At 41.8% G+C, this 25,840-nt stretch overlaps 1 protein-coding gene across 1 annotated transcript in view; it reads right to left on the minus strand.

The window, feature by feature from the left end:
* adcy5 (adenylate cyclase 5) overlaps positions 1 to 25,840 on the minus strand; it is a 57,173-nt gene that overhangs the window by 8,405 nt on the left and 22,928 nt on the right. Inside the window, exons 2-9 of the mRNA XM_030786155.1 lie at positions 18,058 to 18,207; positions 17,289 to 17,410; positions 10,238 to 10,349; positions 7,611 to 7,738; positions 5,711 to 5,869; positions 5,336 to 5,477; positions 4,398 to 4,538; positions 705 to 727 (exon numbers count right to left, since the gene is read on the minus strand). Coding sequence (XP_030642015.1) covers positions 705 to 727; positions 4,398 to 4,538; positions 5,336 to 5,477; positions 5,711 to 5,869; positions 7,611 to 7,738; positions 10,238 to 10,349; positions 17,289 to 17,410; positions 18,058 to 18,207 — 977 coding nt within the window. The remainder of the gene's footprint in view (positions 1 to 704; positions 728 to 4,397; positions 4,539 to 5,335; positions 5,478 to 5,710; positions 5,870 to 7,610; positions 7,739 to 10,237; positions 10,350 to 17,288; positions 17,411 to 18,057; positions 18,208 to 25,840) is intronic.

Here is a 25,840-nt window from a genome sequence, read left to right on the forward strand (position 1 = left end):
GATAATACTGTCTGAAAGAAATGAACAGGGCTTACCAGTATACTCAGGAGAGAGTGAGACATCACTTTAAGTGAATGTAGAGAGACACTTGTTGCAGAATAAAAAAAAAAAAAAAAAAAAGAGAGATGTGCATTTTCATCACTTAAACCTTTCACTTTGGGACACATCCTCTTAACCAGCTTGGATAGCTCCAGACTTAACCTAACACACCTGAATCAAGGATCTTGATTGGCCATATTTGATTGGCAGTTTTGTTTGCACAGGGCAGGAGCAAAAAGCCTGTGCACAGGTGTCAGCATCCCAGGAGGTTACCTGCCGACCGCTGCTTTACAGCACTGACTCTGACTGTGTAATATGACACATGCATGAATGGGCCAAAAAGCCAAACATGCTCTGTAACCAGCACAGAGCGGATTCCCACAACATGCACAAAAAACCCCCCAAGATCCCAAGATCCTCTGCATCCAGCGAGCAGAAAGCAGGAAGCAGGTTTTTTTTTTTTTTTTTCAGTGCCATATGAAAGTAAATGCTGGAAAAGCTCTAGTCTCATTTGGTCTCTTACAGGAGCTTAATAAACATCACAAAGGACTATGAGGACCAGCGAGAGAGAGAGAGAACCACCCAGCATTCTACTCAAAGTAGCACTGAAAACAGGATTAGCAGTTGGCTGCCAAGGAGAGGAATAGTGACTTTTGTCTACTCACTTGTCCTTTGGGTCTTCAAAGCCCTGCAGAGAAAAACAGAGGAACAGCTCTTCACTGATACGAGTAAGCCAAATGTGCTATCGTGGTTAGACTAAGGTCACATTTAATATATTCATTCTGTTCTCAGTTAGAAACCTTTTAAAAGGGCACAGTATAGTGTTTAGAAAATTTCTTAATAGAATATAAGATGCTTTGTAAAACAAAGTATATCGACATATATACATACACATACATACATATACATATACATATACATATATATATAAAACATGTTGCAGAGACAGCACGAATGGTAAATATGATCTTCGTTATGAATGAGAGTGCTGTTTTATATCAGAGTCAGAGTCAAGAGCCACAACCATAATGTAATGCCATTCCCAGCATAACAGTGACCCCGTCTGGACATAGTCAGCAAAAGCATTTCAATGTTTTTCACGTTAATGGTGATTCAGGATAAGCTAGCCTACTGCACATCATAGAAAAGAATTTGGGGGGGAGGGCATATATGGTCTGAATACATAACCAAACACTGATTTTCACAGAAGACATATCTACAAGAAGACACAGCCATCCTCTCTTTTACACACTATGCACGTGCAGACTGACCGAGTGTCAGAAACATCCAAGTAAAATAGAAAATCTGTCTGAACAAACAAGAGGATTTCACTCAGACAGTACAATCATGCCAATCAAACTCCCTTAATACTCTTGTGAAAGATCTGGCTTTCCTGCAAGATCTTTTTAAAGTCTTCTCAACAAACAGCCCAAAGAGAGTGACTATAGTGTGTGCATGGAGAGGGAAACGTCTCCAAATAGCAGGCCTTCCACATTTTTCCCACCCTGCTACAGATAAGAGAGAGAGCCATGATAAATGACATAGCAGCAGAGTACACAAGGATGTTCTGGACACTTCATTAGTCATCTATACAACATACAACACCACAAAGAACCAGAGACACAGAGAGAGAGAGAGAGAGAGAGAGAGAGAGAGAGGGAGAGGGAGAGGGAGAGAGAGAGAGAGAGAGAGAGGGAGAGGGAGGGGGGGGGCGAGAGAGGGAGGGAGAGAGGGAGGGAGAGAGAGAAAGAGACTAAAAAAAGATCTCCTGAGGCAGGTGAGAGTAAACACTGAAAGAGATTAGAAAAAGGAACATGGAGGAAATAGTATATTTTGAGAGATGTATGGTGTACTGTGACATAGGATACTGTGTTGTTAGTGTGGTAAGCGTATATAGTCCTATATATTCTCAAAGCAGGCCAAATTCACTTTCCAACAAGGCATCAAACAGCCCCAGGCTACATTGTGAGTGTGTGAGTGTGTGTGTGTGGATGTGTGTGTGTGTGTGTGTGTGTGTGTGTGTCTGTGTGTGTGTGTCTCTCTGCAATCCATATTAATAACAAACTAAAGCTGCTTCGAATTTAAAATACTTTATAAACAGAGACAGTTCCTCAAAACAAGCCAGCCCATCATACAACACCAAGAGGCAGCTCACTCTTGTCATGATTATAAATTTTGCAACGGCTAGTTCCAAACACCGCAGGATGCAATTACCAAAACACAACTTCTCTCGTAAGCCGTCCATTATGTCTCATCATATCGGAGTTTCCAGAGAATTCTCTTTTCTGTCGGAAATCAAATGTAAGTGGAGGGGAAGCGATTAGCATTTGTCTGCGACAGGTCACACACAGGGCCCACGTGAGTGAGCACAACGCTGTCGGGAAAAGAGGTAAACAAGAGTGGCTGATGATTCACCTGTGCACGCTTCAAAAAGAGCGAGGTGATACGCTAAATATCAGAAACTCAACATGCTCATATAGCAGTAGTGACGATAAGTTTGTCAGTTTTTGGGGTTTTTTTTGGGGGGGGAGGTGGTGGTGTTGTTTTGTTTTTGGGTTTTTTTTTTCCTATTTCTGGCAGGCCTTTCCCTAAGGGATCTGACTGACTGCTTTACACAAACAGCGTGTCAGGCTGGCTGATTTGTTTTGGCAGTTGTTTATCTTTCCAGCCCACTCGTCAAAAATGACACCGCGGGTGAATTTTTGTCAGTTGTCTTGTTGGTGTGACTGACACTGGCGGAGGCACTGAGATGAGCGGCACTGAAGGCCAGTTTAAAGATTTCCAGAAAGAGGCCCGCCGGTGCCGCTTTGACAGACGGACAGACAGACAGACAGACCGACGTAAGAAACACATCGAATGCAAATTGCTTTCTGGACCCGCCCGAACCACCGAGAGACATTTGAGATTTGAGAAAAAAAGTGTTTGTATGTGATATGTGTGAAAATACATTTTTGTAGCCACACGCACTGTCGAAATAAGGGACCAAAACCTCCCCTAATTTCAAACATCACCGTATGTGTCAGGGGAAAGAAAAAAAGGGAGGGGGGGGTGTGTGTCTGCAGAAGTTCCTTGGAGGCATAATAATAGCACCGATATGTCCTCCTCTCTAAAGACTTAAACACACTCTGATACATGTGGCACCTTCCATTCACAGCTTAATGACTACAGCCCAGAGAACACACACAGACGTGCTAAAAAGCACAAAACTCTCCCCGGACAAGACTTGTACCAGGAGTTTTGTCCCTCTAAGGTTTTCGTGGCTCTCACGATTAATGTAGTTGACAAAAACAGGTAGAGTTTCTGTTGACTGTATTTTATGGCAAAAAGACAGCACTCATTAACCTCTTTCTGTCTCTTTGAAGACAATGTTTGTGTAAGGACTGAATAAACACTACGCTGCTGTTAAGCATTGACCAGATGTTTGCAGAATCTCTGTAGAATTTATTTTGCACTAACATCTAAGTCTAAGTTACATTTCTTTTGTCACTAATTTTCAATCAGTACAAGGAGAGTATTGCGTGTTAAGAACTTCTTTCAAACTCTCGGAACACAAACAGAAACATCTATGCCTTAAATATCACTGTCAAATCTATCTATCTATTTTTGGGGGACTTGTGATTTTACATTAATGAAGCAAAGAAGGGTTAAGATGGGGGAAAAAAACAGACAGATAAAGGTAAAGGATTTTTCCTCTGAGGTTAGCACAGGGCCTAATTGAGAACTCCACTTCGCCTGATTAAATCCCTAGTGGGGGGGGTGCGTTCAGAGACCATCCAGCTTTATTTAATCAGAATGCTGTTCCCTCCGGGCTCCATGTCTAGGCAAGAGCTTTGAGCTTAGCCAAACAAGCGACGCTTCAGAGGGTCGGAGCGGCGTCCTTGGGGCTGTCCAGCCTTAGTTAACATGTTGTAAAACCTCCACTTTAAATGGCCTTGTCCTTAGACACAGAGGTGGAGATGTATCTTACCCATGGCAATTAAAGTCAATGCAAACCACCTGTCAGTCCAAACTAAGACGAGCCCCCTCCCCTCCTCCAAATAAAAATGTCCCACTTATTTAACCAGTGCTGCAAGCATTTGCTGAAAAGGAGCTTATTAGCTGTCTAATTTGGTAACCAAAATAGAGCAAATGACTTCAGTGTAGTCAATCAGCAGACATGGAATGTGTTTTTTTTGTGTGTGTGTGTGTGTGTTTGTCTCTCTGTTTCTCTCTCTGTCTCTCTCTCCCTCTCTCTCTATCCTTATCCCTGTATGTGTGTGTGTGTGTGTGTGTGTGTGTGTGTGTGTGTGTGAGAGAGTGTGTGTGTGCGTGTGTGTGTGTGCGTGAGAGAGAGTTTGTGTGTTAAACCTTTTGCTTACCATCCTCTTCATCTCCTTGGAGACTCCTTGGTTGCTGCCCAAGTGATTGTAAAAGGGCCGGTCAGTCCAGTGAGACGTGTTATGAGTGACTGAATTAGTACGCTGCCGGTTCATCTTAGCAATCATGGCCTTCTCTTCTTTCTGTGGAGAATTGATGGGGACAAGATGAAATACCAGCTCTCCATCAAGCTCTCTGGGTCAGTTTTTTCTCTCTCTTACATGTGCCAGAGCCTTTCATATACTAGCACATCTGAAACCCGCAGGGTTTCACATTTTTGAAGATGTGTAAGTCTCAAAATATATTTTAGCTTTTCAGTTTTGCTATGGTAACAGCTCGATGCATTGAAATACCTAAAACAACAATGGAACATAATTACTTGTCTGCTTCACAGCAAAAACATGAGGTGAAGTGATCTATTTAAAACAGTAGGAACAATGACATGAAAGCTAAGTGATCCCTGATGAAAGCATTTAGGAAACTTCCCATGACATGTGAGTTGCAATGAGTCACATTCTTCCTATAGACTCTTATGTCTGCACAGTATAACAGCTTCAGGGAGCACGCATGCTAATAGAATGTAAAATGATATGAGAAGAGTCTCTCTGTTTTTTTATATATATATATATTTTTACACTGGTTTTCACTCAATCTAGCACAAAAAGGACGTCTATTCATCATTCAAGGCCTCTGGAGACATAATTTACATTTTCAAAAAAAAAAGAAAAAAGAAAAGAAAAAAAGAAAAAAATTCCAACCAGCAGCCTGTGCTTTTCACTATGGAAGTTCGTTTGTTTTTCAATTGCCTGAAACTCTATTGTCATCACCTTGTTTTTTGCTCCATGCTAAATGCTAATTATTGTGTAGACAGGCTAACAGCCAGGCTACGGTGATGCTAAAGCAGCTCAAATGGTGGTAAAGACGAAGGACATGAATGTACCCGTTTCTGGCTGCAGCCCACTATGAGGTAGGTTTCTATGTTGTGTTTCTTCAGATAAACATTTCTTTCTCCTCCATAGCCAGGTTCCACTTCATAGTCTCCATTCAGATAGTTTAGCGTGGCCTTAGTGATGTGGATACGGCTGTAATCAGAATAATCACAAATCTTTAGAATGACTTCAGCACAGACTCCTCAGAACTCTACAACAAAACCTTGAATGACCAAGCGAATCACAACTACCCTTATTTCCTATACACTAGTCATAGCACAGAACACTACATACATTACTACAGCATGCTAAAAGTACAGCTTTAAGTATAAACATGGCAAAACAATGAAATGACACGCTTACATTATGTTTATGACATCACTTACCCTGCCTTGCCCCCCGCTTCCATGTGATTGGCCAGCGTGACGTCATTAGACCACACATCGAACTGCCATTTGCGCAAACCCAGGACTCCACAGTGGACTCTGCCACTGTGAATGCCCACCCGCATGTTCACGTTAACACCAGTGACTTCCCTCACCAGCCTTGAACACAGAAAACAGATTTCATTTAAAATCACAGTTAGACAGAGATGAACGACCTGTTTAAATCCAGATACAATCAGACAGTTAAAGTGCACCAAAAAACACACAGTTCACTCATGAACATTATGAGCATGTCATAATGTGCCCCTTAAATGGTCCCAATAGTTGAGTCCAGAGTTACATGAGTTAATACACTTTGCAATGCAATGACCGAGGACTTGCTGAGAGACAAAAGTTCACCCGCCAAAGTAGTAATAAGGTCAGACTATACAATGGTTTACACAGTCATGCTAAAACACATGAACGACAAAAGAAAGCCTTGAGTTGATGGAGTGATGTGTAATGAGAGAGTTGGACTACAGTGAGAACAATATGGGTAACCTTTGTCCGTGCCTTTCCGTCAAAGTCCACTTAACTGAATGAGTACTGCCTTTTTCTTTTCTTTTTCTTTCATATGTTCCTGAGAGGAAAGCAGTGGATTCCCAGACAATGCTGCAATCTCACTAATTTCTTTGCTATTCAAGACTAGGCTCAAAAAAACAAACAGTATTCCTAATTTCGTTTCCTGAGTGACGCATACAGGCAAACATCCAGACCCCCTCAAGAACCAATGGGGATTAATATTCAAGACGAGAAACAAAATAAACAAACCAGCGTAGTAAAGAAGATTCATATATGTTGTATACAATTACACATCATATATTTGGTGAAATGCTACTTCCAAATAAACATGACTAACTGTGGCTATGATCAACCAGAGAAGATTACCTAGAGAATGTAAACAGACTGATATAAAACTAAAAGTACAGGGACATAGATGAGGCTGCTACATATCACACTGACCCTCAAATGTCAGACACATCGAAACGCGGTAAACTCAGTGGAAGTCAGAGTCACACTGGGAAGTTCCCTCCAACAAATCAAAGGAAGAGGATTTGATTGACTGGAACAAGACAGGCAGCACACTATACACACCATAAAACTCCACTAGATATTAAAGATGATGGACTAGATGTTGAAAAAAAAAAAGCTGTATTGCTGCGATCAGATGACTAGACTGCCGAGATTCAGTTGCTAAGAGAAGCAGGGACATGGTTCTGGCAGTGGATGGCAACGGCACAGACCCCAGACGAGAGTATCTGTAATAAATAACCCTGGGGACAGCAGAGACGCCCGCAGACACACACACACACACACACACACACACACACACACACACACACACACACACACGCACGCACAGATGCGGACACGGACGGAGACACACACGTGCCATTTGGCTTCACTGCATCCTTCACAGACCTCTGATTAAAGATACACTTGCCCACTCACACTCCACTTCAATGTTTACAAGAGCAGTGAGGTGCAGACACGAGTATGCACTCAGGTCTGTGATGACAATAAACACATCTCACACACACACACACACACACACTAGAGACAGACACACATGTCTGTCAGACACACATGTCTGTCTCATCATTTGAATGCACCAGTCGTATTTGTCTGTTTGTCAGTTGCTCTTTTGTCCTGAGTGTACATTCATTTCAAGAGCAGGGGAGACCACTGAAGGCCCCGTCAAGACATTTACCTTTGGTGATTAGCTTAAGCAAGTCCAGCATATTGCAGCATTTCACAAAACATTTCACCAAAGCAAATCAGGTTTCAGCAACTTCTCTGATTTACAAAGTGTCTCAAATAACCCCGGAGCAAAAGCACGCAATAAGATGGTCATACTCACGAGATAGCCTCTATCATGTCCACACCCATCTCCACACAACAGTGGGCATGGTCAGCCCTTGCCTCAGGCAGCCCGGACACACAGTAGTAGCAGTCACCCAGGATCTTAATACGCAGACAGTGATTCTCCTGTGTGTACACAGAGTCACAAGCCAACGCGTCAGAGAAAACCAAAGAAAACGTGCATGAAAACTACGAGAGGTCATTCAAAGCATGTCACCTTATCAGTTCTTTTAGTTAGAGTTTTGAAACGTCTTGTCAGAACTGTCTTGTCAGAAGAGTTCGGAAAACTATTCAAATATCACTGTCTGTGGACACAGCTTAGTCAGGCACAAACCCATTTTGTGACAACATTTGCCACAATTTTTACTAAATTGTTTGCCTCTAGAAATGACTTCTAAATTTCAGTTTTATCTTCAATTTACAACTTTGTTCATTTTATTCACAGGACCATATAAGATGTGCATTTAAACTGAGGAGGAAAACAACAATATATCATCATCATCATCATAATGGAGATGAGAAACAGACCCAGTAATAATGACCCTAACTGCAATGCAGTTATTTATTTAGCTACTTATTTTGGAATATTCATGGAATCCTAAAAAGTGAAGAATACCGTGTTAGCGATGAAGGATTGAAGCGGAAATTTGATTAACTTTAAACTGAACAGTTTTGCTTTAGGTTGTCCAGCTCTGTGATGAGGAGATTGGAGGAAAAAAAGAAAAGGAAAAACAAAAAACAATTCTCAATCCAGTCTCCATACCAAAGATATTTTCCCCTTTTAAGGGTGTAGTCTCTGTTACACAGAGGAATGGGATTTATGAGGAAGAAACATACACACACACACACACACACACACACACACACACACACAAAGACACACACACACACACAAAGACACACACACACACACAAAGACACACACACACACACACACAGACACACACACACACACACAGACACACACACACAGACACACACAAACACAGACACACACAAACACAAACACACAAACACATGAAAAACCCCGTAGGTTTAAAAGGTCAGACCCTATAGTCTGTCTGGTATGTTCCTTGAATAATTGAACATTGCAATACCACAGAATATTGCTTTGCATCCCAAATTTAGTTCACAGAACTTCAAATCTCTTTTTGATTGATTTTCCTGATGTATTTCGTATCATAATCTTCCATAGCAAGACTCTGATGGCATGTTTCTCCTCTAAATAACATTAATTATTTAAGCCTCAAGAGGGTGCACTACAGTACAAACATGAAACCAAATCTATCGTCAATAACATAAAAGAAGCAACGCGTGATAATTATGTTTTTGTTAAACGGTTTAAATGTCTACGGGTTATGACTGATAACAGACAAAAAAGAGAAATATTAGAATAATAACAAAGCTTTGAGCATCTCTCGCTGCTTCTGTCAGTACCTTCATGAGGTTTTGAGACAGTGTTTTCATGAGGTTTTGTGACACCATGTGTAGAGGTGAGGTCACTTAGGATGGAGAGGAGAGGAGAGGGGAGGAGAAGAGAAGAGAGGAGAGGAGAGGAGGCCTGTGGCTGGGCTGAGGACACACAACACCAGGCCTGAGTCTCATGACAGCCACCTGAGTGTCACCCCAGCGCATGGCTCCATTTAAACCCCATTCCACACAATACGCCCTATTGTTCATCTACAGCATGGATGTGTGTGAGCACTAGGGATGTGCACAAGTCTAATTTTTCATGGTCAAATAATAAGTGGCTGGTATGAATGAATAATCGATTGTTCAGGGTGAGTTCTGGCAAACATATAAGCCTTAATGGATCAGAACATTATAATTTATTCCATCGAAATCAGAATGATTATCGGACCCATTGGCTTCTCTTAAGCTTTCTGTTTGTTAGTTTGTTTTAACATATAGTTTTGGACCCCATCTTTCACGCCTGAAAAATCGTACTTAATAAAGAATGGAAACCACCTGTGCAAGCGTTTCTGTGTGGATATTGTTCAGATGCTGAGATTGCTCAGATATTGTTAAAATAATAATTCATTTGGTTAGAGTTAGGATTACATTAGTAATCTTTAGTTACAGTGATGTAGATTTCAATGGATGCCCCCACTAGGGGATAAAGACAACTGATGATAACTGTGTGTGTGTGTGTGTGTGTGTGTGTGAGAAAGAGAGAGAGAGAGAGAGAGAGAGAGAGAGAGAGACAGACAGACAGACAGAGTAGAGACTTTGGTGCTCTGTCAATGCCTCGGTGTGAGCAGGCCACACACAGAGAGATAGCTGCTATGAGTCAGTGCCCCCACTGGAGATAATGAGGAGACCACTGGGTCGTCAGAATAGCAGAGGCATCAGTGAGTAAACCGTGTCAGGATCTCACTCCAGCTTGTTGCTCTTAGAAACATCCATCACGCTCTATCTGCCAATTAGTTCAATTAGCAGATATAGGGAAGGGAGACAATAGAAAAGCTGGAATAACTCGAAGCAAGTGTGAGGGCTTACGGTAAAAGAGAATCTATTAGAACATATATCAGGACAATCAGCTTGTTGTTGCCATGGATAAAATACTATTTTATGATACAAGTCAGTATATGTGTGTAAATTGTAAGAATCTTTTCAGGTACTCACCGCTGCCAGTTTGTCAAATCGGGCAAACAGTTCATTCAGTGTCATGACCAACTCCTGGGCAGTACACTGAGATGCCAGACTGGTGAACCCCTCGATGTCCGCAAAGAGTATACTGCAGAGAAGAAGAACACAAGGTCAAGCACAAAGGCACACACAATTACAACGACCCCACCTCTTCTCTGCCCGTAACTAATGGTTTCCAAAGCTATTGCAAGTCTAATTTACAATAAATCTCAAAGCAAATTAATATCGCAGTGGAACTGGAATCATTATGGCTTAGTCCTAGTGTTTTACTGCAGCCCAACACAACTCATCCCGCCACATTCACAAACATTCCACTGTTTCCAAGGTTACCTGTCTAATAACCAAGACCATCACCTGCAGTTATTTTAACTGACCATTTGAGAGGCAGACTTTACATTTACATGGGCATAATAACGGCCATGACAAAGCGCACTGATGACATACTAGTGATGCAACCCCATTACCATACCAATTGTGCTGTGGACTGGTTTGGCCTCAGTTCTGGATTTCCATGTTAATGCAAGACATTCACGTCCTAATGACGCCAAAGCGAAAGTTGGGCCCAGACAAAAGAGCGGCCGAGAGAGATATTCCACCCTGAGAACAAGGTAACCGATATGGCTTCTCTTTGTGTGGCTTTCATGCGCTCATGACAAACGAAACAAAAAAGTCGCAAGGAGATTTGGGTGACCTCATAGGTTATAATGACTTTTTGCTATTGAATATTCAACTACAAAGCTTACAGCCGGGCGGGAAGAGAAGAAATGAGACCGTGACACTGATCCATCTCTAATAAGAATTTTTCAGCACCGGTGTTAGAGCTCAGGTTAGCATGACGGGTGGAGACAGTAAAGCCTTCTAATGGAAGCACACCACAGAGCCGGTGTGACTGTCCAAGAGATGATTTCTACAAATGCTTAATGGCTTCAGAAAGGCAAACCACTGCACGTAGCACAATGCCCTTGCTATAGTCAAATCATGTGATATCTATCGCTCCCTTTCAGCAGAGCACAGGCTGTTATCCAAAGAACATTTGGCCTTATGACTGAACTCCAGGTTGGGCGCACATGCTTCCATGGGCATAAAGACCTAATAGTCCTTATTTACTGCACTGGATTAACAAGAAATAAATCCTGTTTTCCTAGAGTATTCTGAGTGCGCAAAAAGCAAAATATGACACATCATTAGAGACCAGTAAAGTTATTTGCAATGCACTGGTAACTGGTCACACTCTTAGCTTCGCACATTCAATTGATGTTTAAAAAAGGCGACTAATATTAGTACATCTGGCTTTTGCTACAGTAAATAACTGGCCTTCCCTTGCACGCATTAATAATCAGTTCTCGCTGGAAATCATTAGAGTTGTAAAGACTTTGCCCAACAGTCTGAACATAGGCATGAATTTTAATCAAGTTTTAGTGGGATGCGTGACAGGAATCTGCACTCCATGGTCACCGCTTTTACACACAGGAATAAGGACGAATCAACATATAAAAATCTGTTTTCATGTTCAGTCCAATCAGAATAAACTAGAACACAAAAAAAGTCAACACTTTTACACACAGGTGTAAGGACGAATCAACATAGAAAAATCTGTTTTCACTTGCAGTCACACTCCAATCAGAATAAACTAGAACACAAAAGCACATAAAACTGAAAATCATACTGTTTTATACCAATCACATTTGTCAGTAAATCATCTTTAAACCCCTAGATTAATGTTTTAGTCAGTCGTTAACTTTGATATGAAAGCCGTGATTGGGCAAAATAAGCAAGACAGTAAAAGCTGATAAGCTGCTCTTTTTATAGCTAAATCCAAAGGAAGTGCTGCGAGATCGCTGTTACATCTTTCGAGAAATCTCTTGACGCTTCTAAGCCTGTTGTCATGGCCACAGATTGGTCATTAGAGAGAGCCATGAGGCTATGGTGCAGAAGTACACCCACATCTTTAGGGGAGAAAAGCACGAGTGAAGAAGATTTATACTGGGTTTTGGCATCCCTTCTTTGCCAAATAGATGAGACAAAAAAAATGTAGACCGGCAGGTCTCCACATTTTCTCATTTATCCCACCGGATCTGTTTACCAGAACATTTGTCTTTTTTTTCCACTTGGCAAAATGACTTTGTGTACTTTATGTATCATCTTTCGTTAAGTTGCAGCGCCTCCTCTTTCGTACTTGTACGTAAACTGTCACGTTTGTTTTTTCGTTCCGCTTTATTCTTTGCAGTAGAGACGCGAGACGTAGGTTATCATTAGTAACGCTAACGACCATCAATAAAAGTCCCTTTGAACATCAGATAAAAAAAAAAAAAAAAAAAAAAAATCACGCAACATCTACGTCCCACCTCCACCGTGCCATCCAACCTGTATTCAGAACAACAGCCTCTTACATACAGGTCTCAGCCACAGACTGCAGGTTTGGCATTTTGCAGATGTGGGGACATCACCGGTGCTATTTATAACTCCAAAAATATAATCCCTGTGCCTCCCACGACCAGTGGATTAAAAGAGCTGTAAATATTGAGTGTGCGGGAGCATTGTGCTCTCTCTCTCTCCCCGAGGCAAGAACGGAGAGGCGGATGAGCTGACTTGGAAGGGCTGTGGAACGGCCAGGGCGTGGTCTTTAAGCCCCTCTTAACTGCAAACTCAGAGAGGTGACTCATCCCGTCAGCTCAGTCCCCAAAATGCCGCCTGAGTGCGTCTAGATGACAACCACCGCTCCCAAAGGACCCTTCGCCAGCAACCAAACACATTGAGAGCTCCAAAGCAGTCAGTGCTCCTGTCTAATTCAAACTCCCTCAGAGGCATTGCTTTTATAATGGTACTCATTCAAAACTGGAAATATCTATGAAATAAACGCATGCTTACATTACAAGCATTGGACTTCAGCCATAGTCAATGCATCATGTGGATGTGACATCATGAAGATCATTTGTTCAGCTACTGTAAAGATCAGTGCACAGACCCAGTGAACCAACACAGATTTTCTGGGGAAAAAAAGAAAGCAGATTTTGCTGCTGTTCTCTGGCAGTTGTGGTGAGTTGTATTTACATGGGATGAAATTAGTAAAATCCCAATTCGTTTCTATGAGGAAAAGCGGATTTTATTCAAGGTTCCATATCTGTACACAGATAAGTAAGCCTGAGTTACTCTGTACTATGCGATATTGGTAAGTGTAAAAGCGCTGGTCAATTGCAGTCACTCTCATCCTTTGCAAATGGACTATGCATAGAAACAGAACTGCTTCAATCCACTTCATTGACAGTTTAACAGGGTTTCTTTCTTTTTGTCTTTCTGTTTTTTAAGGGAGGAAAGAAGGAAAGTTCCAGGTGGGGGGTGGAGGGTGGGGTCAGGGTAGCACTCATTAAGGAGGCTGCTGAAGGACATTTCACTGGGTCAGTGCGTGAAAACAGCAACAGGCCCAGCCAAAACCCCCAGGAAGGAATAAAGAGTCACATTTCCTGCTTATATAAAGCGACCCCCTAAATCCGGCATGGGTCATTTCACAGCCCAAATCAAAGAGACTACTGAGCTCTGACCTCTTGACCCAAACCGCAACCATTCCCTGGAGCTAGCCGTACCAGTAGGGCATACCAGTAAGCCACGCAGCTGGCAGGGCCTTTCATCTCTCTGCCCAATAACCTTCCTGAGATGGGGGCCACTGGCCTTCCTTAAATGTCTGCCTCTCTCCACTGGCAACCTCTCTCTTTCTCTCAGTCCCACCTCTGGCTCCCAGCCTCAGCGGGACTCTGTCCCTTGCCAATTTCCATTTAGGCCTCACAGAACCATTTGTAAATCTGGCCTTCCGCTTGCTTTGTCACACTCTGGCCGGCCACCTATTTGTCTGTCTACGTCCGCCTGTCACTTTCTTCCTTTCAGTCTGCATAATCATTTGAATGTCCACCTGTTCCTTTTCATTGTCCGTCAGTATCTGAAGCAACACATGCCGTATCTTGACACTAGTCTGCCAGCCCACCCGTCTGTACTGGAGCTCTCTCTCTCTCTCTCTCTCTCTCTCTCTCTCTCTCTCTCTCTCCACATGTCTCTATGTAGGATTCAGTCAAGTAGCATACTCACATAGACATGGTTACATAAGCATTCTCAACAATTAAAACACCCTCTGTTTGCCAGGGACAGATCTATCGATATTCCACTTAGGGAGATGAGAGACAACAGCGTGTCGCTTGGCTGCACACTTACATAAGGCCCATTGACGGGATAGGGGTGGGGGTGGGAGGAGGGGGGGGGTGGTGGCTGTCTCAGCCTGGCTGATATCTGAAAGCTGTGCTTTTTTTCCAGAGAAGGCCAAAAGGTCTCCCAACAAACAGCCACGGAGTGGAGGAGCGTGAGGCGGTGGTGGAAGGAGGGGGGGGGGGGGGTACAGGGTTGAGAGCCAAGCAGACCGTCTGCTCTGCCGGGGACACAAACATCATGTGCCCGCTCCAAAACCGTGCAGAGAAAACATGGTGTTTTGTTCTAACCCTTTCTCTTCTATCTGACCAGCCAAAAGCCTTGGCGCAGGGATGTTTCCCCCTCTTCCTTTTGTCTGTGTGCTGCTCAGCTGAGCCCCAATTACAGCACAGGGCCGACACAGGGTATTAGCCACGAAATCAGCCAAGCTTAGCGGGCAGTAATCCCCCCCACCCAACCACCCCCCACCCCCAATGAGTCAGCTCAAAGCGGGAGTGGTTTTCTCAGGGTGTGGTGCATCTGGACTCATTAAAGGAGCAGTCACGTTTTTCATCAGCATCATTGCGTTACTGTAAAACTGTGTTACAGTTAAAAGACTTTTCATAGTCACCGTTTGCTTTTACATTGTTTCAATAATGTTCCATAACGTATTACAAAGAGAGCGTGTGTGTGTGTGTGTGCGTGTGTGTGTGCGTGCGTGTGTGTGTGGACGTGTGCGCACGCAGGTGGAATTTATTGATTTGATTACCCTGTGATTACTCAAGCAAATTCAAAGGATTAGAGGTCATAACCTCTGAGACAGAACTGGGGCCGCTGACATTTTATTTTAACGTTACCTCTGACGGTAAGTATGCCTTTAACCACTACTCCGAAGGAAAAAAAAAAAAAGAAAAGAAAAGATATAAGCTTGCCTTGTGATCAAAAAAGAGAGAACGTGAGAAACGCACAGAACTACATGAAAACCACTGGCTGAGAAAACTCAGTGATTAAACAGAAGCAGTGCTACTGAAGCTAGGCTTAACCGTGCTACAGTCAGTTTAAGCTGTATAATATTTTGTGGCAGGAGAGGTGTGGAGCTGGATTTGAACTTCTGTTCTCTGGCTCAAAGAGGCCAGATCTAACCTGCTTCCTGTCAAACTGTTTTTCCTTCAGCTAATCTAAAGCACTTCAGTAGATTTTGCATGTTTTTCTTCCATAAAGTCATTGTCTATCACGTGTACCCCGACAATACACAAGCCTCCTCAGTGCAGAAGTGAAACTCATGTGCCTTTCAACTTCAGAGCAGACACAGCCATAGATAGCTGACAAGTTATCACTGATCAGTTCACGGACAATGCTAATATTTGTTATCATAAAAGATCAAAAGACATTCTGATAAAACCTAAAACTCCTGGAGACATTTCAGAGCAAAATAAAAAGTCACAATGGTGTCTCTTATAAGACAGAGAGTGAGCAAGAGAGGGAGAGAGACTGACCAAGAGAGAGCAGGGAGAGAGAGAGAGGAAGACTGACCAAGAGAAAGTGGGAGACTGTGAGAGAAAGAGAGAGAGAGTGAGAGAGAGAGAGAGAGAGGGAGAGGGGGAGAGAGAGGGAGAGAGAGGGAGAGAGAGAGAGAGAGAGAGAGGGAGAGAGAGAGAGAGAGAGAGAGAGGGAGAGAGAGAGAGAGGGGGAGAGAGAGAGAGAGAGAGAGAGAGAGAGAGAGAGAGAGAGCGAGCAAGCAAGCATATTGGCATGTGAGTAGCTGAGGGTGGGCCAGTAATAATTGCCCAACAGGGCTGTGGTTTAACACATGATGCTGAAGAAATCAGTGTTTGATCTCAGGGAATGTGTCTGCAAACACTGAGATCTGCCGCATACGGACGGTCAGTTCAGATCATTGTGAGAAACTAGTAATCTTTAAGTGATAAAGAATGTTTGTCTTTGTACGTCTTGTTTTGGGTTTTTTTTAATACTATTTACATGTAATCCCCACATTAGTTCACATGTGATCAAATGGAGGTAATTAACAAAAGGCATAGCATCATCATCACAAGTATCGACAACAGAGAGTTTTAACGCATTTGCTTGTTTCTAAGTCATGGTTCACACAGAGATGTAGAGGTTACTATGGTAACACTATAACTGTGTACTCCATTACATAATGCACACAACAGAGAGAGGTATATTAGAGAGATTCTAGCATTGCAAATGTATAATATGATGCAGTTGCATTACACACATTTAAACCCAAGTAGTATTGTACAGATGGCAACTGGCAACAGAAGTACATGTTGTGTGTGAAAGGAAACAATGGGTCTTCAACACAGCAGGGATAATCAGTGAAGGAGAAGTGTGTGAGAGAGTCGTGGGAGTTTATGTTGTGGAGGATGGGCGACTGACATTCCTTCACACACACATACACACGCACACACACGCACGCACACACACTGTATTTTCTTCCCTGACAAATCGAGATGACAAACAGTGGCAGCATTGCAAATCCTTCTGGACATACAATTTTACAGCTTTACTTCAATTCATCTTTATTTCAATCAGACCTCTGCCTTCCTCGGACTCTGCGAGCACATTTTGTTTTGGTTTTTTTTAAACGGAGGTGCATTTGACAAAAATAGTGAACTGAAACTGCGAGGTCTGTACTAGCTAAAAAACTACATCGAGTAAATGTTTCCTGACTCCGCTGTGGCGTGTTATTATTTTTTAAATTCCATTTGGCCCCTGCAGCATTAATAACAGGGGTGAGCAGTCGAGGGAAGTTCCAAATCATCCCGTGTTTTCAGGTGAAAACCCACTAACGTGCCCTCTGATGGACTGACCGTCACGTCAACTCGCTCCTTACCTAACGTTGTCATGCTTCTGGATGTAGATCTTGTGAAACATCATATCTTCCTGCTTGGCATTTATGTCAGCTTTCATCTCCATAGCAACATGTCGAGGAAGCACGGAGAGTAAGAGGCGTTCCTGAAAATAAAGAGGCAAAAGGAGAAATTAAGAGCGATGAGAAAAGCAATGAGACAGATTTTTTTTTTTTTTTTTTTCATCCCATGGAGGGACTTTGCTAATGCAGCACTCAACCAGAAACATTTCTGTCTACTGATCCACCACTACCCTACAGTCACTGCTCCTGCTGAGAGATGTTGTCACTGGCAACCATAGTGGTCCATCACCGATGTCATCTGAAAATGCATGCCGTACAGTGGGGAAATGTCGAAAGTAGCTTAAGGGTGGAATGAAAATCTCTTTATGTGAATTATTACTAGATAACCTTAAGCCTCAGTAAAAACCATATGTAATATTCTCATTTAATAAGCGCGTCCATTCGTACGGATGACAGAAGAACAGTGATAAGGGCGGAATCAGTTAAGAGCAGAGTTACTTTTTTAAAAGATTCTCTCAATTACAAATAGTTCTGAAGAACAGATAGTTTAGAGATGTCCTAGAGATTTCCAAATATGTAGTTAGGCTTAAACTTTTCACAAGAAAAATTCTCCATGGTTTTCATTGCAGAGTCCTTTTTTAAAACAAACTTTAAAACAATATCAGTCGCGGCAGGTCACTGCAGCCTTTAGCCTATCACCATTGGGCTCCTTTAATCCACTGGCTCCTACCTGTTGTTGGTTCTCTCTCTGGGAGTGCAGACGTGCCTGGATGCATTCCCTGGTCTCCTTGAAGGCCTGTCTCTGTGAGCCCTCCGCTGGGTAGTGTGTACACACACCCACTATGTTGGTGCAGGAGAAGATCAGCACATTGGACACCAGCTGAGAAAAACAAAAAGACAAAAAAAAAACCAGACAAACATTAAAAACGAATTGTTGAATTAAATCGTCCAAAACACGTCGAAAGTGGGTTTACGATTTTCATAAAGCATCGTCCAAATCAGCCGTTTTGAAGTAACTTTTAGGCTGAGGAGAATTTTTTTTTCCGTTATGAAATGTAACTCAGAAGCACACTGTCAGCTTTGGTGCTAGTATAAAGGGCAAAAATTACACAGCGTACTCAGATAAACATATATAATCATACATATATCATTTATTATACGTCATAAATCACAGGGATATTCATAAACGCAGAGATTTAGGACAGATCTACGACTCTGACCGCATGGCTGTCTCATCACACATGTTGAGACTTGGCTCGAGCATATGGCTCTGTGATCCGTGAGTGGTCGGGATCCAAAAAAAGAACGGGAGCGCTGCTTGAATGCGGGAGGTCAAAGACTCTGAGAGAGAAAGGAGACAGAGAGGAGGCCAGAGCAAAGGAATGATTGTGATAAGAATAAGCCAGGAGACCTCAAGCCTCTCGGTGTATTTTTTGAAAAATAGGGGCCCCCTCCCACACCCCCCCCCCCCTCTTCTATATCTCATTTCCTCTCACTTCACACCCTCTCTTCTCTATTACACTGTCCCGGCCTCCTCCTTTTCTGCCTCGGTAAGTTGGGAACAGGGTGTCTTGACTTCATGTAAACAGAAAAGTCAGGAGCATGCCTTCCAATAACCCCCCATTCTTCGATGCACTTATGCAGACTATCTCCAGTTTGGTCTCCCACGTAAGTAGCCCATGTAGGACCACTTCCCTGTGACCTAATATGGAGCATCTCTGTGTTTGCATACATGCGTGCGTATGTGTGTGTGTGTGTGTGTGTGTGTGTGTGTCTATCCAAGCGAAACATTGCTAAGAGTGAGCTTGTTTCTTTCCCTCTTCCTCTCTGTCTTCTGAGCTTACATGAACATGCAACTCTGAAAAAAACCAGATGATTAATCTCTCCTTTTCTGACTCTGGAGATCAGACTATCACGCATTTTTATTTTTTTTATTTTTTTATTTTTTTACGAAATTGGAGTGGCACACCGCAGTTCCTCAACGCTCTGATTTAAAGTCAAAAGGCCATCGTTCGCTCTGAGCACGCACAGTCGATCGATAATGATTGCAGGTCATCTGTATTAAAACGCCGCACCTGAAGGCAATAACTGCATTCAGTTGAAAGAAGCAGAAAAGAAGAAGCACTGCGGTGCTTAAAGCTACATTGCTACAGTGGAGCCTTTCACCAAAAAACCGCGCAATCGGACTGAATCAGCCGCTGAGTCACATTGAATCACCACAGGCACTTTCAAACGACGTGCAAAGAGATCAAACACAACAGTGTCTTTATATAAAATCGGTATTCTGCCAGCAGGTCTTGGGCTCGAGAAGAAGAATTGACTGGTTAGCGAGGAAGGAGAAACTGTTCCTACTGAAGGACGAGTAGAAAGAAAGAGGAAGTGCGAGATGTGAAACTTATAGTGGTTTGAGATGTGAGAGTTTTCACCCATCTCCAATTAACACAATGCAACATGTGTACTGACACCCCAGCATTATAATAGACACCTTATTCCCACCATCAGTTTTTACTCATACCCAAGTATATTCCACCTCTATCTTTCAGGTGTGGTGTTAGCTGATACAGTGAAAAGATTTCTCAGGTCCACTTACTGTATTGAGAACGTGGGCCTACTTAGCCCTCTACAAAGCAGTCGAGACTCTGACACCACTAGAGTTTACACCCAGTTTACCCTGTAGATATGTGGTCTACTGTTAAACCAAAATATTCTTCAGGGTAGTGCTGGTATAACGGATGTTTCAGCATCGCAAGTCATTTTTGGAATTTTGTTGTTGTTGCTGTTGTTTTGGAATGGGTTACTGTATGGTATAGGTTGCATCTCAGTGATGCCATCCTAGCTGTATGTCTGGTGCTCTTTGCAGAGGAGTAAGCCCAGCTGGGCAGAAGCTCTAGCTCCTTCACTGCCATGGAAACGCATGTGCATCAGTTAAGGCCTCCATCAGGTCAATGCAAATATTCCTAAGCAACAACCTTGCTCTATTTATACTCTCCTCTTCCCTCTCCCTTCCCTTACAAGAAAGCAAACAAAAAGGCCTGTGCCAAAAAAGACAGAAAAATTCATGGTGGATTGATGGAATGCAAGACTGACAAACACATAAAAAAAACATGTGTAAGCTATTACCACCATACCTTTTTTTTTTTTTTTTTTTTTAATAAGAGGGAGTAGTTGTGAAGAAGATTCAAAGTCTCTCTGATAAGCATTTACTGATTAACTGCTTTTCCTGATTTGCTTTGCCAGATTTCTGATACTATAAAACTTTGTGTTGGAGAAACTCCCAAAACCACAGTGGAATAAGTGAGGCTCTAGCTAGCTGTATCCGCCTAAATTAACAGATCTTCAGAGTGATGGGCAGAACTGATGCTTTCTGTGAGCTAACTAGCCACCTTACTTGTAAGCAGCTACTATTCCAGGCTGTTGAATTCAAACTAAACTTTGTTTCATTGAGACAAACAGAAGAAGTTCCATGTGAACCGCATGAAAAGAGTCTGTAAAGTTCCAAGAAAACTTTGTCAAGAGCTATCTTGTTGATTTGTATTCTAAGGCAACTATACGTGAATGACTAAGCCAACACAAAATATACAAACAACACAATATTCTCCATTCTCCGTTGCATCCCTTCTTGAAAATTCCCGGATTTCTGAATCCCTAGTCACAGTCCTTCACGGAAACATTCATTAGATATCACCTTCATTAGATTTCAGTGCCTGAAAAAAAAAGAACTAAACCTCTTTTACTTCTGCTGAAATGACAAATTAAAGACAACAAAGATGGCTGCAGTCTCCATGATATTCCACACATAGGAAAGTGATGAAAGATAGCATTACTTATTTCTCCTTCACTAAGCATGCTCACAAGAACATGTATCAGTAATGTACACAAGGACGAAGGTGATGACCATGAACAGGGCTTCTACACAACACCGCCTGTCCTAATGGATGCTCCTATAGCACATTACTCAACCAGCTCCATCTGGCTGTAACGGGAATAGTATGTGAAGTGTCGAGGTAAAACTTTCCTTCAGAGTCTGTTTCCTCCTTAATGGATTGTTCCGACCACTTTTCAGTCACAAAGCACGCGACTGTCCCATTGAGCATAAGAAAACAACACGGAGTGAAAAAAAGAATGATAGTGGATCCGCCTTATCTACCCGAGTGCTCAGAAATGCTTCATTTTTCAGGGTAACCAGCGATAACAGCCTTTTTTGAGCTCTATCCATGGAATACCACAGAAACTGATCAAGTCCAAGGGGAAGAAAAATGATTTAATAAAGCAGCTTCTATAATCAGCCTCAGATTTATTATTGAAACTTGATTCCATGAGGAGATACTGAGAATACAATTTCGTTATCATGCCTTCTTCAATGAACAAACCTTTACCAGACAGTTTCTAAAGTCTTAGATTCCATAAAACATATTTCCCTAATTGCATCGGAGGTGGTTATTACATCTACCTGGAAATATCACATGCATATTTGATAAAGGACAAACAATAACTATGCTCTGTATGAAAAGTAAAACTGACAATGCCTTAGGCCACCTGCCATTTGTGAAAACAAGACAAGAGGGGGAAAAAAAAAGGTAAGGCCAGATGGTAATAGATTACAGTCTCGCTAAAACAATAACCGTTTGCCATACATGGTTCTGAATTTTTTCCCGCAAAATTAGATGCCAGCATTGACTGACTTAGCTAAAGAGCAGAAGTGGCTCTGGTACTTAAGAAATACACTTAAAATTAAATGTTCCTCATGGCATCAACGTTACATTATGTAACAGCCTGTTGGGTTTTTTTTTTTCCTGAAAGCATAAAATTGAGTACAGCTGTGACCAAGGGATCCTTCTCAGCTATGGAGGCACAAGCCATTCTGTGTCTCAGTGATTCTCAATGCGTTTGGCAAACATTTTTTTTTTTCCCTTGACACCCGTGGAGTCAGGACCAAAAGGGATAAAGAGATATTGGTGGCACCTGGCACAGACAGGAAGGTATTCTGAAGAGCAGCTGGTATTATTTTCCATTTAAATATTTAAATATATTTACGTTTAGCGTATTCTCAACTGACTTGCGCGCTCCTGCCCACACTGTCCAGTGACATAATGAAAGAAGCTTAGAAGACAGCATTTAACATGAATTTCGAAGAAGTCTCTCGCCCAAAGACATCTGCGCATAAAAAAATCAAAGACATCTGTGGATAAAAAATATATTCAAATACCTGTAATTTATAATTAAACATACATGTATAACATTTTATTATCCTCTGCCCAAAACAAATAACCCATTGCTCTGCTGCTATCATTGACACATACCAAAAATCAGCCAACGTACTGTAACATTTCGTGTGTCCTGAGTTTCATATCGGTCTGAATCAGAATACTCTCTTATTATGAACATCATCTTACAGCACATTGGTTGATTTTGTGTAAAAACATTAAAGGTGTTGCTCCCTCATTCTCTGGATCATGGGTACTGAGTGATGGCGTTAGCTGGCAGACCATGAAGTGTGCTAGACTGTATTTACTGTACTCAGATACTTCGGTGTCGCCTCCAGCTTGCGTTGACAGTAACCAAGGAACAGCTAGAGAACTGCTTACCGGTGTCCCTTTCAAGATACAACATTATTTTAGTGGATGATTAATGATAGCTAGTGAGACCATAAAAAAAAAAAAGACCCACGGAGCATGACGGCCCATATGTCAATATTTGCCTGATAGTGAGTCCCTGTTTTACCCTTCCTCTCTGTCCTTTCATCATTTTATCTCTCTTACGCACACTTTTCAACGTAATGATGAAGCCACACATCTCGGGTATAGGCCTATGGCTATATCTCCTGAACACACCTACACATTTCTGTCCTCCAGTTAGAGAAATCATAGTCTTTGTTAACTTTGTTATTGATTTACCACACAGCTAACAGCCTCTGACTCAGTCAGCTACAGTTCTGCTGGTATAACAATTACAATTCAATTACAATGCCCGCAAACAGAAAGGTTCTGGCCTCCAAAAGACCTTTTTTTTTTTTTTTTTTTTAATTTTTTTAACAAACAAAATATAAAAATGTAAGAATTTCATTCTTTAGGATGAATTCAAAAGTTGTTTTTATAATGGTGGTGTGTTCCCTTTTAAAGGCCACTGCTTTTTCAGCAGCGCAATTTGGAAACCTCGAAAGGAAGTTGCCTTGCAAAATGCCATTAATGCATTCATCAGACACTTTCATTTGATTTAACACAATAAGTGTGTTATATCCAATGAGTATGAAAGTGCATTTATTTGAGTTGTGCTGTGTGAATTGTAAAAAAAAAAAAAAAAAAAAAAACAGGAGGGAAAAAAAAAAACAGAATGCCTTTGATCTAAAGACCCTACTTATGGGGCACATCTGTTATACAACAATCACAACTTTTCTCTTTTCTGGGAAACCTCTTTTCAGCTCTTTATCTTGTGCTCCTGTTTCCACGAAAAGATATTCATGTGACCTGTTCTGAAGAAAGGATACCATTGCAGCACTGAATAACTACAGCTGTGTGCTACATGACGGTCTACATGGTGTGACGGAACGAGGAACGCATTTTTATTTTTCAAATTACCTCTTTACTTTAATGTGTCGGGTTTTTTTAACATTTTAATTTAAGATGCAACACTTGGCCCCATATATAGAATTGTATCTATTTTACTGACACAGGTCACCTCACCATAGGGTCTAAGTCAAGGACTAAAGCCTGCTTTCATATTCAAGCCTCCCCTGGATAGACATTCATGAGACACAGACTGCTGCTGATCCTATTGGGACCATAAATGTCACATTCTGACTCACACCTTTGAAGAAGAAAGGTGGACCCACCTCCAAACAGTATCAAAAAAAAAAAAAAACGTTTTCAATTTTTCATCTTCCAGATCAAAAAAAAAAAAAAAATATCGGAGTCACTCCAAATATAGATAATCCAAACAGTAGCCACACGGAAGACCACGCTTTAGTGTTCTTTGATGTCAGAGTCAAGAACTCAGGTCCGATTTCCTTCCACTAGGCTGAGATACTTATCCACAACAACACTGGCTTTTTAAAAAACCATCAGATATACTAACAACCATACAGTTTTGTGCAGAAAAGAAGATCTCAGTCTTGTGTTTGAGTGTGGTAAAGAGGGAGAATTCCTTGCGAAAAATGCATTCTTCTAAGGGGTATGACGTCACGAGTATTCAACTGAAATCTCTCTTTTTCTTTTTTTTTTTTCGGTCTTCTCATAAGCTATACCATGTAAAGACACTCAAGAAGCAGTCTACGGTGTCTTGGAGAAAACAAATCAAATAGTAGTGAAATCAAATGTTCACCACTATTTTAATATAATTCCAAAACTACGCATTCAGTTCCCGAGAAGAGTCTGATGTTTCATGTGTAATCTTTCTAAAGGTCAGTAACAACCAAGAAATGTGTCACTTCTCTATACAATGAGGCCAAAGATACCGTCATTACTAGCAACCTGTAGAGTTGTGACAGGTTCTGATATTACCTGATATTATCTCATCAGCGAATTGGTTCATGACCAAAAAAAAACAAAAAAAAAAAACACAGCAAGACAAAGAGAAAGACAATTACAATATAGTACGCCCAAATCTCTGCTCCTGTGTTATGTTCTAGATAGTTGCTATGCTGCGTTAGCACTATTAAAGAAATACGGAGTTTAACCAGAGGCAATTAAGAGGTTAAAAAATATGATCAGTCAGTTAACAACAGCAGGCTGTTCAGTTGTCCTCATTAAATCTGCTTATTTAATGGCAGCAGTAGGTCTTACTCTTTGTTGAGCAAGGCCAAGGACAAGACAAAGAATGCTTTACAGAGCTTGAGGATTCAGCACGTATGGGCTATGGAAAGGGTATGTTTACAATGTCATTAGCCTATGTTCCACTTCTTTTCTGGGAGGGAAAAAAAAAAAAAAATCATCATTCGGTTAGAGAATGATAACTTACCAAACAACAACAAACAACAAAATACCAAACAACAAAATATGGGGGACAGCCACAACGTGCAGACGTAAATTAGAGAACAAACTGTTATCTGTTAAACCTAATTTCACGAGCGGTTCATTCCTGAAAGTCATACAAACAGGCCGCCTTTGCCAACACACATCAGAGACTGAATCATCTTTTAGCAATTTGCATCTATTTTGGGGGGGGGGGGGAGACACGACAACCGGCATGGGACTCCCCACCACGGAACAGAAACAGTCACAAGAGAAAATGAGTAGTGCATCTAAAGAGGGTCTCTTGTGGGTTTCTAGGAAATGATCCTGGGAAAGTATCCGTTCTCCTGAGAACATTTTGTCTTCACCGAGGATGCAAGGTGACAGTTGTGGGTTCAGATGATGCATCTCTCCCCGGAAAATCCATTAATTAATCGAGGATGACATTTCTTTGACCGGCCTATTCTTAGACAAGCTTGTAGAGATGACCAGTTAATGTCTGGACGGCGCACATCTCCACACTTCCCTCAGAGGAGCTGGGAAATCCTACACCTAACTCATAACCTT

This window comes from Chanos chanos, chromosome 10 (genome assembly GCF_902362185.1).
Source record: "Chanos chanos chromosome 10, fChaCha1.1, whole genome shotgun sequence".
In the NCBI taxonomy this organism is placed as follows: domain Eukaryota; kingdom Metazoa; phylum Chordata; class Actinopteri; order Gonorynchiformes; family Chanidae; genus Chanos; species Chanos chanos.